The following is a 14,630-nucleotide window of genomic DNA, read 5'->3' on the forward strand; positions in this document are numbered from 1 at the left end:
AGAAAATATCCTGGTGAACATCTATTGCACTAAAAAGGGTACAGCTGCATCCTTCCTATGGGTGAAGCGGCTAGAAACGCATACAGTACTCCAGCTGTAGCCTAACTAACATTATATAGAGGTCCATCATAACTACCTTGACCTTGTATTCAACGTCTTGACTAATAAAGTAAATATCCCATATGCCTTACCATATCTATTAATCCTGTCTTTAAGAATACATGGACATATACTCCAAGGTTCCTCTGATCCTCTACTTTCCTAGGGTTCTACCATTCAATGTGCACTCTCTTGCCCCCTCAGTCCTTTCAAAGTGCATCCCCTCACACTTTTCAGGATTAAAATTTCTTTTACCATTGTGAGATATACACCACTGGACATGGGCAAACTGTGTTTTGTTAACAGTTAGCCTATCATCCTCCGCTCCCTGCCATTAAGCCACCTTTGGATTTAATTTGCCTAAATGCCATGGATCCCATGAGCTGTCAGTTTCTTACCCAGTTTTCCATGCAATATCTTGCAAGAAGCCTTACTGAGGTCCATGTAGACTACATGAACTGCAGCACCCTCAGCTACATTCCAATGGACATTCTTGAAAAATTCAAACCAAACTTTGTTAGACATGACCCCCTTTCACAAAGCTTTGCTTACTTTGATTAATTTTTTACCTTTCCAAGCAGAAATTAATTTTGTCCCGTATGTTTCTTCCCCCCTGATAGTTTCCCTATCACAGATGTTAGACTCACAGGCCTATAGTCTTCTAGTTTATTCCTGCCACCCTTCAAGAATAATGGTACCATATTACCTTTCCTTCAGTCCTCTGACATGCCTCCTGCATCCAGAGAGGATTTGAAATTAACAGGAGAGCCTCTGTAATCTCTTCCCTTGTCAGGGTTACATTTCACTTGGACTTGGAGATTTATCCACTTTCAGTCCTACTGAAACCACTAATATTTCCTCTCTGTGCTGATTCTTTCAGGTATATCACAGACCCTGCCCTGACTTCATTACCCTTTCCAACAGTAAGTATAGATGCAATGTTCTCAGTTAGATCCTCAGTTATGTTGCCCAGCTTAACACCATTTTGGTTCCCAATGCGCCCTAACTTTTTCCTGGTTATCCTCTTGCCCTAAAACAAGTTTGAATTTTCCTTCATGTTACCTATTTGTATTTTTTCTGGTCACATCTTCTTTAAACACTTTCTATACTCCTCTAGGGCATCCACTGGTGATTCCTTATCCAACTCTATACATCCGTTGACATCCAGGGATTTCTGAATTTGTTGGCTACACCATTCAGCATTACAGGAGCATGTTTGCCCTGCACACTCAGTATTACCCTTCTGAATGTCTCCCACTGTTCTGATGTGGGTTTTCTGCAAGTAGCTGCTTCCAGTTCACACTTGCCAGAGCTAGTCTTATCTTACTAAAATCAGCCTTCCCCAAATACAGAAACTTTATTTTTGGTCCATCTGTTCAATTAAAGGGAATTTCTGATCATCCAGTACTCAGTGTTAACAAGACATCTTGAAAATTTAAGAGATAGTTGGTGGAGTCGAGAGAAGTGGAGCTGTGAGCAGTCAACCAGCATATAGAAAATTATATTATGTTTTTAAGAATATGTTGGGATTACATAGCACGTAGATAAGAAATTGGTAGAGCTGTGTGGGAGTCTTCAGGGTTTGCCAAGCAACAGGAGAGAAAACAAAACTGGTGATCTGGCGAAAACAGTGTGAGCAACTACCCTTTCCTGAACAACCATTGATTTTCCCCATTCTCACCTCCAAACTTTGTCAGCAACCAGAGTGATGGTCTAAGAGGAAGGGGTCATAGATTCATCACCACAAGAAGATGGCTATGGATGGTGGGGTTCCTTTTATCCATTATTAGGAATGGAAATTGCAATATGGTTTTAGTCTTCTGGGGAGATCTGTAATTACTAAATCTGCAAGCTTTTAATTCTGACCATAAAGACAACAGCAAAGTATTTAGATTTCTAAAATTTTAATGTTCTTGTTTTAAAAAGTCTATAACATTAGGCCTGTGCTTTGGTACCAAACAATCATTTCAAATTTTTATACATATTAAGAATAGATTTTACACTCAGCAAACTGCAAGAGTTTAATAGTAACACAGTGTGGAACTGCAGCAACACAGCAGGCCAGGCATCAGAGGAGCAGGAAAGCTGGGGATTTCTGAAGAAGGGTCCCAACTCAAAACATCCGCTTTCCTGCTCCTCTTATGCTGCCTGGCCTGCTATATTCCTCCAGCTCCAGTGTTATCCCAGACTCCAGCACTGGCAGTTCCTACCATCTCTGCAAGAGTTATAGAGTACAGTCATCAAAATGCAGCCAAGTTGTCAGAGAAGTCAGATTACACTTCAGTACAAAGCATAGTAAACATGACCAGAATCAGAATGGATTCAAAGCTGACAGAAAATTACAGAATATTAAATTTTTCTGAAGATACCTTATAATGTCTCAATTGAATTAAGATTCACTGAGCTACATGAACAAGTACAATGCAAATTACTTTATCTGTTACTTTAAAAATGATGTTAGAGCAACTATTCTGAAAGATAAAATAATTTTAATCAAAACAAAAACATCTTGACTGACTGGTTATTAATACTGCATTGGAAACGCACCCACACAGTTCAGATGTGTATATATTTCAACCAACAGAAAATGTTATATAAAACCAAAATACGCAAAACTTTCACAAGAAGGTTCAAGACTCAGTAGACAATTTTCTGGTCCACATGAACACTAATCTGAGCAGTAACTCAGAGGGGAACTAATTCCAAGGCAGAATCAAGTTATATGATTAGAGAGTGACACGTAGAATACAAAACAGCTTACCATGTGGCAATGTTATACTTGCACCATCAATGATTGCTTGGGCGAGTTCATGATCGTTACTTTCAAAAGCATGTGCTGCAGCTTTGAGAGCATCCCAAATCTCCTTTCGGCCTTCAAAAGCAGGTGCTGTGTCCCAGAACTCATCTCTCTTACTGCGTAACTGTCCGTCTGTCATTGGGTAATCACTTTTCCATTTTGGCTTTTCTTTTTTCAGGGGCTGATTGCGACCCAAAGCCACTGCAAAAAAAGTAAAGACAATACAAAATCAGCCAAAATATTTGAAACAGCTTTGTGGTAAATTGTAATTTACTACAGTAATATTAACATTATTATAATACCAGGTAGTCTAAATATTTCGATATCAATTACTGAAATTCATGATAAATTATCACTAATTCCATTACCACATTTCTGCTAAAACTTATTAATATATATAGAAGCATTAATATATTGTGAGAAAATCATGTGTGAAGCAGTATTAGGAGTCTGCTCACACTATTAATTCTTAAATTCTTAGAATCCTTACAGTGTGGAAACAGGCCCTTCAGCCCAACAAGTCCACATCGACCCGCAGAGCATGCCACCCAAGACCCAACCCCCTATAACCCACCTAAACTAGACATCCCTGAACACTATGGGCAATTTAGCATGGCTAATCCACCTCACTTGCACATCTGTGGACTGTCTAGTTTGATTTACCTGTATTAAAACAGGTATTAAATGTGGAACAGGAAAGAATTTGCAGAATATGATTTATGATGAGAACTCACGATAGCCAAGGGACTAGCCATCAACTGGTACTTGGAAAATGAATCCATACATATTAACTTGGCTTTTGTAATTTGGCATACATTAGCTTTTGTCCTTATCTTTAACTTTTATGCTTACCACGGATGATTCCCTCCCTTACAATCTTTCTTCCTCTCTGGAATACACTTAAGTTGGGAGGAATTGAATATCTCCTTAAAACATTTGCTATTATTCATCAACTGTCCTACTTTTCAATCTTCCTACCCAGTCGACTAGGGCTCAATGTGTTTTCATGCCTCCGGAATTATCTTTAATCAACTCCAGAATGCTACTCTGGGACTCCAATTTTGTGCACTCAGACTGAACCTGAAATGCCAGCATGAAATGGATCATTCTTCCCTCAAAGATCTTTTTCTATGACACAGGTAGTTCTGCTATAACAAGTGTTTAGTTAACATGAATGGACTATAATGCAATTGATGAATAGTGAACGCCGTTTGGATAACGCAAACTTTCTTCTGTACAGGCATAGAGATTTTCAATAACGATTTCCCTATAAGGCAATTTTCTATAGTGCAAGGTCACACAAGATTGCAACTGTCATGTTATAGGAGAACTACCTGTGCCATTAATCTTACCTCACTACATTATACCAAATTCTGAAAAGCCAGTTTTCCCTGATTGGACCAAAATATTGGTATTTTTTTGAGTCCACAATCTCCAATACATTCAATGAACTCTCCCTCAAGGCTCTTTGCCAATTTGATTAAACCAGTCTACATGCATTTTAAATATAACACAAAATTACTGCAATACCTTTCTTACATGCTCCCAGTATTTCCTATGTTATATTATGTCCCACTGAGGAACGACTGTTTGGACACCTATAGATTACTCCCAACAGGGAAATTTCCTTTGTTATTTCTTATTTTTGCCGAGACTGGTTCTGTCTCTTGATCTCCAGTGCCTATATCATCTCTCACTACAGCACTAATCTCTTCCTTTACTAACAAAGCTAAGCCACTTTGTTTTGTTTCCTGTGTATCTTTCCAAAACAATGCCACCCTTGGATAGTAAATTCCCAAATCTGGTCTCACTGCAACCACATCTCAGTAATTGCCACCAAATCATTTTCATTGGTTTCTATTTGCGCTAGTAAATCAATTTTATTCTGAATGTTTCACGTATTCAGATACCAAGCCTTTGAGTTTGTTCTATTATCAGATTTCCCTACTCTTGTAGAATTCCATATGACATTCAAACATTCTGTCCTTTTCTTTTATTTTCTGGTAACAGTCTCTTGACTAACCAACATTCCTATATTCACCTTTAATTTTGATTTTCTAATTTTTCGTGGAACTGAACTCTCCTCCTACTAAAACATTGAACTGATAATTTTCAATTTTGCTATCCTGTCTTATCCCTATAATGTTGGATTCCCTTACTGATTAAGAGTTTGTCTATCTTAGCCTTAAATACACTTAATGATCCAGCCTTGACAGCGCTCTGTGCTAAGAAATTCCACAGATTCGTCACACAAAAAAGTTCTTCCTCATTATTGTCTTAAATGGGTGATTACTTACTCCAAAATTGTGCCCTCTAATTCATCCGAACAATCTTACCAAATCTACTCCGTCAAGCCCCCATGAATCTTATATGTTTCAATAAAGTTGTTTCTCATTCTTCTGAACTGTAAGTATGAACACAAAGAATTCAATCTCCCATCTTTAGCCAGTCACTCCATAACTGGGATTAACCTACTGAATCTTCTCTGGATTGTCTCCAATGCCAGCATATCGTTCCTTGATAAGAAGCCAAAAAATTGTTCACAGTATTCCAGGTGTGGTCTAACCAGCGACATTTGTTTTCGCCATATTTCCCTATTTTTATACTCTATCCGTTTTGAAATACAGGGTTACATGCCATTTGCTTTCTTTTTACCTAGACTTGCAAGCTAAGTTTTTATGATGTTAACATGAGAACTTGCAAATTACTCTGCTGTAGCTTTCTGCAGTTTTTTTCTATTTAAATAATAATCAGCTTATCTATTTTGCTTGCCAAAGTGCATAATCTCACATTTTCCCAAATTATATTCACACATTACTTTCTATTTACACTGACTTTTCAGTTGGCAATGGTGGACTACTATTCTCATTTATTTTTAATCCCTTAAGCAAAGGTATATTTGTTGAGAAGTATGAATTAATTCTTCAAAAGAACTGGCTCAAAGAAAGAAGACAGACGGTGGTGGTGGAAGGTTGCTTTTCAGACTGGAGGCATGTGACCAGCAGCATGCCACAAGGATTGGTGCTGGCTCCACTGCTTTTTGTCATTTATATAAATGATTTGAATGTGAACATAGGAGGTCTGGTTAGTAAGTTTACAGACGACACCAAAACTGGAGCTGTAGTGGACGGAGAAGGTAGTAACTGCAGAGTACAATGGGATCTTGATCAGATGGGCCAATGGGTTGAGGAGTGACCGACGGAGTTTACTTTAGATAATGTGACGTGCTGCATCTTGGAAAGGCAAATCAGGGCAGGACTTATACGCCTAATGCTAAGGTCCTGAAGAGTGCTGCTGAACAAAGGGACCTTGGAGTGCAGGCTCATAGTTCCTTGATTGTGGAGGTGCTGGCAGATAGGATAGTGAAGGCGATGTTGGTATGATTGCCTTTACTCATCAGTGTGTTGCAGGATAGGAATTGGGAGGTCATTTTGCAGCTATACAGGGCATTGTTTAGGGCACTTTTGGAGTACTATGTGCAATTCCGGTCTCCCTGTTATAGGAAGGATATTGTGAAACCACAAAGGGTTCAGAAAAAATTTAAGGATGTTGCCAGGGTTGGAGGGTTTGAGCCAAAGGGAGAAGCTGAACAGGCAGGGGTTATTTTCCCTTGCCAGCGTTGCAGGCTGAGAGGTGAACTTATAGAGATCTATAAAATCATGAGGGGCACGAAAAGGGTAAATACACAAGGTCTTCACCTCAGGATAGGGGACTCCAAAACTAGAAGGCAAAAATATAAGGTGAGTGGGAAAGATTTAGAAGAGACCGAAGGGGCAACTTTTTCATGTAAAGGGTGCTGTGTGTATGGAATGAGCTGCAAAAGGAAGTAGTGGATGCTGATACAATTACATTTAAAAGGCTTCTGGATAGGTATATGAATAGGAAGGGTTTGGAGGGACATGGGCCAAATAGGACTAAGATAACAAGGTGTAGAGCTGGATGAAGGGCTAGGCCCAAAATGTCTGCCTTCCTGTTCTTCTGATGCTGCTTGGCCTGCTGTGTTCATCCAGCTCTACACCTTGTTGTTATCTCAGAGTCTCCAGCACCTGTAGTTCCTATTATCTCTGAGGCAAATAGGACCAGATTTATTTAGGATATCTGGTCGGCATGGACGAGTTGGATCAAAGGTCTGTTTCCGTGCTGTGCAGCTCTATGACTCTAAATGTTTGCATTGATTATTCACTGCCCCATCTTTAAATCTAACACCCCAGTGTTTCTCATCGCTCAGATTTAAACTCTTGGTTTCAGATTTAGTTTGTAAAGGCAAAGAAAAGCCCTGTTCGAAGACTCTTGTGTAAATCTGGTTTGGCCTGGAGGCTTTGCTTACCCTTTTTCTTTGTTGGCACTGACCAAACCCCTTCAATCTATGTTGTGGCAAGATTAGGAGGGATTAATCAGCTAACTCTTAAAAATTTCTCTACTGGCAACAAGTTTAAGTTATTTTTGAGCAAAATTTTCTGAGTAAAATGTAGTTGGCCATTTTTTACAATAGCAGTAAAGTCACCATAATCCCAGCAAAGCACAGAGCTGCTCTCTGATTAATGAGAGATGACTAGTGATGGTTCCACCCGAGGGTCACCATGCTCCAGGAGACAAGAGATTGAGAAGAAAGATCCTTCATGGTAACCTCATCTGCTACGAGAATTGAACCTGTTTTGTTAGTATCACTCTGCATTTCAAACCAGTCATTTAAGCAATTAAGCCAACTGACCCCCTCAGTATGCAGATCATAAGATTTTCTTAAATGACACGAAGAGCAATTTCTATCCCTGCTACCTCTGACAAAAATAATTGACATGATTTCATACATATGGCCTTCATGCAGTTATGTGCAGTCCTCACTTATACAGGTACAACCAAGGGTGATAGTGTCTAGTTTCAATGTATATATAGTTAAGTCTCCTTGAGGTGCCCTTGAGATGGGTGGTTTGAACCCAAATAATAATTTGTAAAATGGGTTCTTTGGCTGCATGTAGAAAATATGGAAGTTATCTTTTAACTTCTTGGTATCTGGATTTTTCTTTCCAGTCAGTGCGGTCACTGAACATTTCTTCTTGAGAGTTAGAGAGCCTTGACCAGCATATTTCAGCTTTACACTAAAATCCACATCATCCTCTTCTGCAAAATAGCATCTTGTCTGTATATTACCTACCTACATTTTTTGTTGTGCAATGGTCAAAAAGATCACAGGTTTCATTCAGTTCTGATGAAGGCTCACTGGACCTGAAACATTAACTGTTTTTTCCTTCACAGATGCTGCCAGACCTGTTGAGCGTCTCCAGCAATTTTGTTTTTGTCACAAGTTTCATTGCTTATTGGGAATTGCCAGGCAAGATAACTTGTTATTTAATAAGGCATAGAAAAGATAAAAGAGAAAGAAGGCATTACTGGTGGGGGAGTTTCAACAAACTCAAAAGGAATGAGAAATATCAAGTAGTAAAAGTGTTGAGCTCTTCTATGTAATAAATGGTTATTTCTCATGTACTTATTTTTATGTACGAGAATAACAAGATCAGAAAATGTAATATTGAAGTTTTACATGGGATCTTTTAAGATGCAGCCAACCCATCGTGGAAAAATTAAAAAATAAACCAAGGCAAACAACTAAAGTTAAGACAGACATTGCAAAGAATAGACTGAGAAATTAAAGAGACTGCAAAAATAAATGAGAGCAAAATACACTCACAAAATAAAAATAATGATACCTTTAGAGTGAACATAAATAAAGGGTACAAAGAAGCATGAGCCTACTCAGAAGTATCAATGCAAAAGGTGAAATCTAAGAATAGGAAAGATGTTGACATACAAAAGCATTATTGTATAACTGCGGTCTCAACTGAAGTTTGAGCAGAAATGCTTCAAAAATAAATCAAGTTAATGCTGATTTGACCAGAAATAGTGCTTGTTGGATTATCATATTGTCTGATGTATGAAATTGTTGCACTGGGTTTGATCTCTTGGGCATATGACTATATACAGGATTATATTAAAATTAGTTGTTTGACAAACATTGTTTAGACCATAATTATTTTTATTATTTAAAATAAGTAGGATATTGGAATTAGCAAAGTAGTGCAAAACTAAGAGTGGTAGAAAACAAATATAATCAGTGGGAGCAAATTCAGCAAGATAACAGCCAAGGTAGAATTTCCAAAGATGTGGCAGCTATAACTTAACACAATGTTTATTGTAATTTAGCAAAGGAAAGGATAGTACAGATTACAGAGTCTGGAAAATATAGAGGAAAATAAACATACTGCTTAGATAAGCAGATTTATACAATATTTATAAGCAATTTAATTTAAGGAATTTGCCGAATTAAAAAATTAATAATTTAAGGAATCAACCTTAATTTACAACAAAGTTTGAATATGCAAAAATTGTATTTGCATGTTAGGGGAGAAAACATGAGTGAAGTTTTAATTCCCATTTTGAAAAAGTAAAAAATTGTTCAAAGGAAAGTCAAAAACAAGATTACCAATCCGTATACAAGTAAGAGGTAAAGGTTAGCCATCATAAGACTTTAGTTTCTTGTAAATACTAAGGGATGATTTGATAGCAGTATTTAAGATTATGAAGGGTGAAGGTAAGGTGAATAAATGTAATATTTTTAAAAAATTCAGAACGTGGGGGCCATTTCTACAAGTGTAAGATGAATAAATTCAAACAGTTATCCCCACTAACGGGATGACAAACATAATGAACACTTACTCATCTTACTGCTTGTGCAAATAGTGTGTTAATTGGCTGTTTATAAATCATGACTTTACTACTTAAATAAATAATTGGCTTTCAAACATCTGGAGGGGGGGATATCTTCATTTTTTTTTCAATGGACGTTAGGTTTAGGGTTAACTGTACCTCAATTTCCAAAACATTAAATGCAGTGATTACGCAGTGTAAGCAATTTTCAGACCAAGTATTAAAAGTTAATTACAAGCAAACAAATTGTCCATAACGGAAAATGAACTTACACAAGTCTCAAGTCTGCTACATTTTAGTTCTTCCTGGAGAATATTTGAAAGAATGTGTCAAAAAGAGGAGCAAAAACAAACGTTCATTTCTTTCATGAAATGGTAAAATAGTTAGGTAAAACAGAATCAAATACTGACAGGAGAAACTAGAGTGGAACAATGGAAGATTCCATTTTTCTTAGATAGTGTAGTGGCAAAGGACTGGCAAGTAGCAAATGTGATACCCTGGGTCAAGAAATAATGCAAGGACATGTCTAGTAATTGACAACTGGCCAGTTTAGTATTAGTGGTGGATACTGAGGAACAGTGAAGGTTTAGGTCCATTAAGAACTAACAATTATTTGTAAAAGGCATTAAAGAATATACAGGAGGAGAAGGACTTGGGATTCATGTGCACTTATTTCTAGATGTGGCAAGACATATTGCATGCGCCAGGGACCTGGGTTCAATTCCACCCTTGGGGGATTGTCTGTGTGGAGTCTGCACATTCTCCCAGTGTCTGTGTAGGTTTCTCCTGGGTGCTCCAGTTTCCTCCTACAGTCCAAAGATGTGCAGGCTAGGTAGACAGGCAATGCTAAATTGCCTGCAGTGTTCAGGGGAATGGGTCTGGTGGGATGTTCTTTGGGTTGACATGGACTTGTTGGGCTGAACAGCCCGTTTCCACACTGTAAGGATTATATGATGATGATATTATCTGGTGATGCAAGAACTAGGAAATACAGATTTAAGGTTTTCAGGATCGGGTACAAGTTGGAGTCAAGATATGAGGAAAACATTGTGTCCAGACAGTGCAAATGATTTATAACACATGGTTGTGGAAATGGAAATAATCAAGGATTTCAAAAGGGAATTTGATGGACATTTGAAGGAAAGAAACCTACAAGGATTGTCATAGAGCTGGGAAATTGGAGTGGCCAGAGAATAGCCACTGGAATGGGCCTAAAGAGTTGAATAGCTTCTCTCTGTACTGTGGAAAGTCTTTTTGTCAAATTGAATACTCTAACTTACATTTCATGGTTCAGATTCTGTGCACCTAGTTACGAATCCTTCAATCTATCTCCTTAAGCAGATATACAGTTGCTTCTATTATTCATGGAGGTCTCAAATTCCCTTTAGTGCATGCTATGCTGAACTGAATTTCTAAGCACAGTGAGATCTAGTGCAAAACCTCAGAAATTCTGTTTGTGTGTGCAAGTGATAATAAGTGGTATCCTAGACGTGGAATCATTTATAAATATAGCATCACAGGTGTTTAAGACAGGGAGGTGATAAAAACTGGGTGAAAAGGTGGTATTATAAATGGGGAAGGGGTTGGGATGGGGAGCAAGACAGACATACAGAGAGAAAGAAACGTTGATGGATCTCTAATGGTATTGATTACAGTGAATTGGAGTCAAAGCAGAACAAGGTTCTGATAATTGAAGTAAGCTGAATGACAAATGCACTCACAGAAACTTCTGGCCCTCCAAGTAAAATTTACGCAACTGAAATATGAACTATTACTCAAATTTTCTGCTTAAAACCTCAGATTTTTCTGAATTATTTTTAGGAGTCATCAAATAAAGACATAATGCCTGCACTTAGAAATCTAAAGAGATAATTATTCAGATCAAAGTTTAAACTGTTGCTCAGTCACAGAACTTTTAAAATGGAAATGTGACAAGCTTCAGCCTACAGCTCAGAAGCACCCAGCAATTTAGAATGGATTCCTGTCTCTAACAAAGTTTTACATACTGTTAAGTATCACAGATAGTGCCTCCAGTGGTGGGAGAGCTAAGATAGGACAATTTGGGACAAGTTGTCCTGCGACCTCCAATGAGCTGGTAGCACAAATCCAGCTAAAATGATATTTTCTTCAACTTACTAGAATGAGGCATATCTAACAATATTTCTGCGAATTCCAGCTAAAATGTTGGGGGTGACCAGGAAAGGAGCATGTTTCCCCCATGCCATGTAATGTCCAGTTAGCTATGGGATTGTCATTATTCTGGGTTAGCTAGTCCGACCTCAGGGAGCTGTCAGCCATTTATCGAGGGATAGTAGGAACTGCAGATGCTGGAGAATCTGAGATAACAAGGTGTAGAGCTGGATGAACATAGCAGGCCAAGCAGCAGAAGAGTAGGAAGGCTGACATTTCAGGCCTAGACCCTTCTTCAGAAAATGAAGGGTCTTTTGAAGAAGGGTCAAGGCCCGAAACGTCAGCCTTCCTGCTCCTCTGATGCTGCTTGGCCTGCTGTGTTCATCCAGCTCTACACCTTGTTACATCAGCCATTTATCTATGCTGGGAATTCTTCAGCACTTCAGGACAGTGTATTAAGATTTGGATATGGTGGGGTTTGAGGCCACCAGGGGGTTTGGGTGGGATAGGACAGGACAGAACAGAAGATATGAAATTGGGGGCGGGAAAATATATTTTTGAGGATAGGCAAGAATGTGCTCTTGAAATGTGTTAAAAAGGAAAGTTCTCATCCCCAGCCTGTACAGGGAAATCTGCCAGGCACTTTGCTACCGTCAGTGGTTAAGTATGTCTTTAATCAGTTTGTTCAGACATGTTATAACATTCGCAGGGGCAGATGGGATTTGAACTCTTTGGTTCAGAGGGAGATACACTACTCGATTGCCTCAAGAAACCTCCCATCATTGGTCAAATCCTATGGCAGTGAGAAGGTCCTCAAATGGGAATTAATTACCCACTAAGGGGCTCAATTGACCCACTGGGCAACAGGCTGCCTGAAACCACCTTGCCACTGGTAAAATTGTGGTGAGTGCAGTAGTAGGCAGGCCACTCATTTATCTTAACGAGCATTTCCCCCCAACTTCAAATCAGCCAGCAATGGAGCATAAAGTCCAACACAAAATTTTACGTGGTTATATAACAAGCTTATCTTGAACTCCAGCCAATAAATCCTACTTACTTCCCACACTGCAGTGTGATACTTCAATCAATCAGGAAATGTTTAATACTACACTGAGCTTAACTTGAGTTTCCGGTCTCCATCCGCCAGAACGAAACAATACACGTATTTGTAACATAGAAAGTGTGCAAATACAAGTACAGCATTAAGAAATCTTTCGACTTTACAGTCAAAGAGCAATATTTTTAAGAAAACCTATGTGGCCTTAAAAATGAAAGGAAGCAGAAATGATTGGAAATATTGTTCCACTACTCCTAAATAAATTTTGAAAGACTAATAAAATAAATAAAATGCTGAGCTGCCGGTGATAAATATCTGTGTTTACTTTGGAAAACTATGGTCTATACTGTAAGTCATCATGTCTTACATAAATTAATCAAAAAACCTTTGATGTTTAACTCTAAATAAGGGTTTTATTCCATATAAATTTATTTTACTCTTTCCATGACAGTTACCAACAAAATATGCACTTATTAAAAGCAAAATATTACAAATCACTCCAGATGTATGGGTTATCACTACCATTCTACTATAATCCAGTGCTATTATCCCACCACTAATCATTACTCCATTTGACTTCAAAGCTTTGGAGAAACCTTTCTTTTCCATCAGGCACTTACCACTAAATTTTAATTAAAGTCAGATGACCCTGGCATATGCTTCTAGTTGCCCCAGACTTGTAACTAAATAAATTTCAAATTCCATTGAAGCAAACATTAATCAAAATAACACTTTTCCTGGTGATTTGCAAACCAACTATTTGAGTTGTAAGTTTACAACCGTGAAACAAATAAAAATAGCAAATGTTTCTGTGGGTGTTTGTTATTTGCCATTGTACAAGTTCCCTTTTTGTAGAAAACGTGCAACATTCTGTCACCCCTCCTTTCAGTATGATTAAATGTTTTATTATGAAACCCATTCTGTGAAACAAAGTTAGCACTCAATTAACAGATTTGGTGGCTGCAAAGCAAAAGAAATGCAAGTATAGCAGTCAATAGTGAACTTCCCCCACCCCCATGCCTATTCATTGCCAATGGGATTTGATATGTACCTAACTATCTTATGACTGCACTTGTGTGCAGTTATAAGCCAGCAATAGCAGCTGTGCGCAAAGACCTATTACGAGCTCTGACAGCTCCTCCTAATTTAGAACTTTCCATTTGAAATTCAAATGGTGTACTTTGGGTAAACTTAATTGTGTAAAAGATGACAGGTTGCCAATTTCACTGCTTAGCTTAAATGTTATTTCAAAGTTGTCAAAAACTGCAAAACCAGATTGGAAAACAACACAATCACTGAATCTAGTATTCTTGAGGGGTGGGGCGGGGGATTCCACTGGCTAATTCGAGATTTTAGTTCCTATGACCACGAATAGCACTTTTGTGTTGGCCTGGTTTTAACAATGGTCAGAAGTGTTTGTTTTCCCTTCCTTCAATTAAAAGGAGACTGTCCACAATAAAACCAAAGAAAATAAACTAATTAGAACTCGTGACTAATTGCAACAAATAAACGGAAATATCTTGCTACTGGAAATTTACAGAAACCATTGCAAGGAAAACATGCAGAATAGATTATTCAGGCAGATGGCAGGATGGATGCTGCAAAGTTTATTTATGGTGAGGGGGGGGCAGTGGGGGAAAGACTATAGAGGTTGATTTACCAAGAACTGACAAGCGTAGAAAAATGCTCTTTCCAATTTACTAGAAGGAATTTGCATATATTTGGCCTTAAGGTAAAATGGACAGTCGAAGAGTATCATATTACATCTCATTAGAATCTGTAACTGTAGTAGCCGTTATCAAAATACTAGGTAAAATAAAATCAGAGTAGCAGGATAACAAAGTG

The 14,630-nt window shown here is 38.1% G+C and overlaps 1 protein-coding gene across 1 annotated transcript in view; it reads right to left on the bottom strand.

Moving 5' to 3' along the window:
- The window catches only part of ubtd2 (ubiquitin domain containing 2), a 66,578-nt gene that overhangs the window by 12,229 nt on the left and 39,719 nt on the right, over positions 1 to 14,630 (bottom strand). The window contains exon 2 of the mRNA XM_048543093.2: positions 2,861 to 3,097. Coding sequence (XP_048399050.1) covers positions 2,861 to 3,097 — 237 coding nt within the window. The remainder of the gene's footprint in view (positions 1 to 2,860; positions 3,098 to 14,630) is intronic.

Source organism: Stegostoma tigrinum, chromosome 13 (genome assembly GCF_030684315.1).
Source record: "Stegostoma tigrinum isolate sSteTig4 chromosome 13, sSteTig4.hap1, whole genome shotgun sequence".
In the NCBI taxonomy this organism is placed as follows: domain Eukaryota; kingdom Metazoa; phylum Chordata; class Chondrichthyes; order Orectolobiformes; family Stegostomatidae; genus Stegostoma; species Stegostoma tigrinum.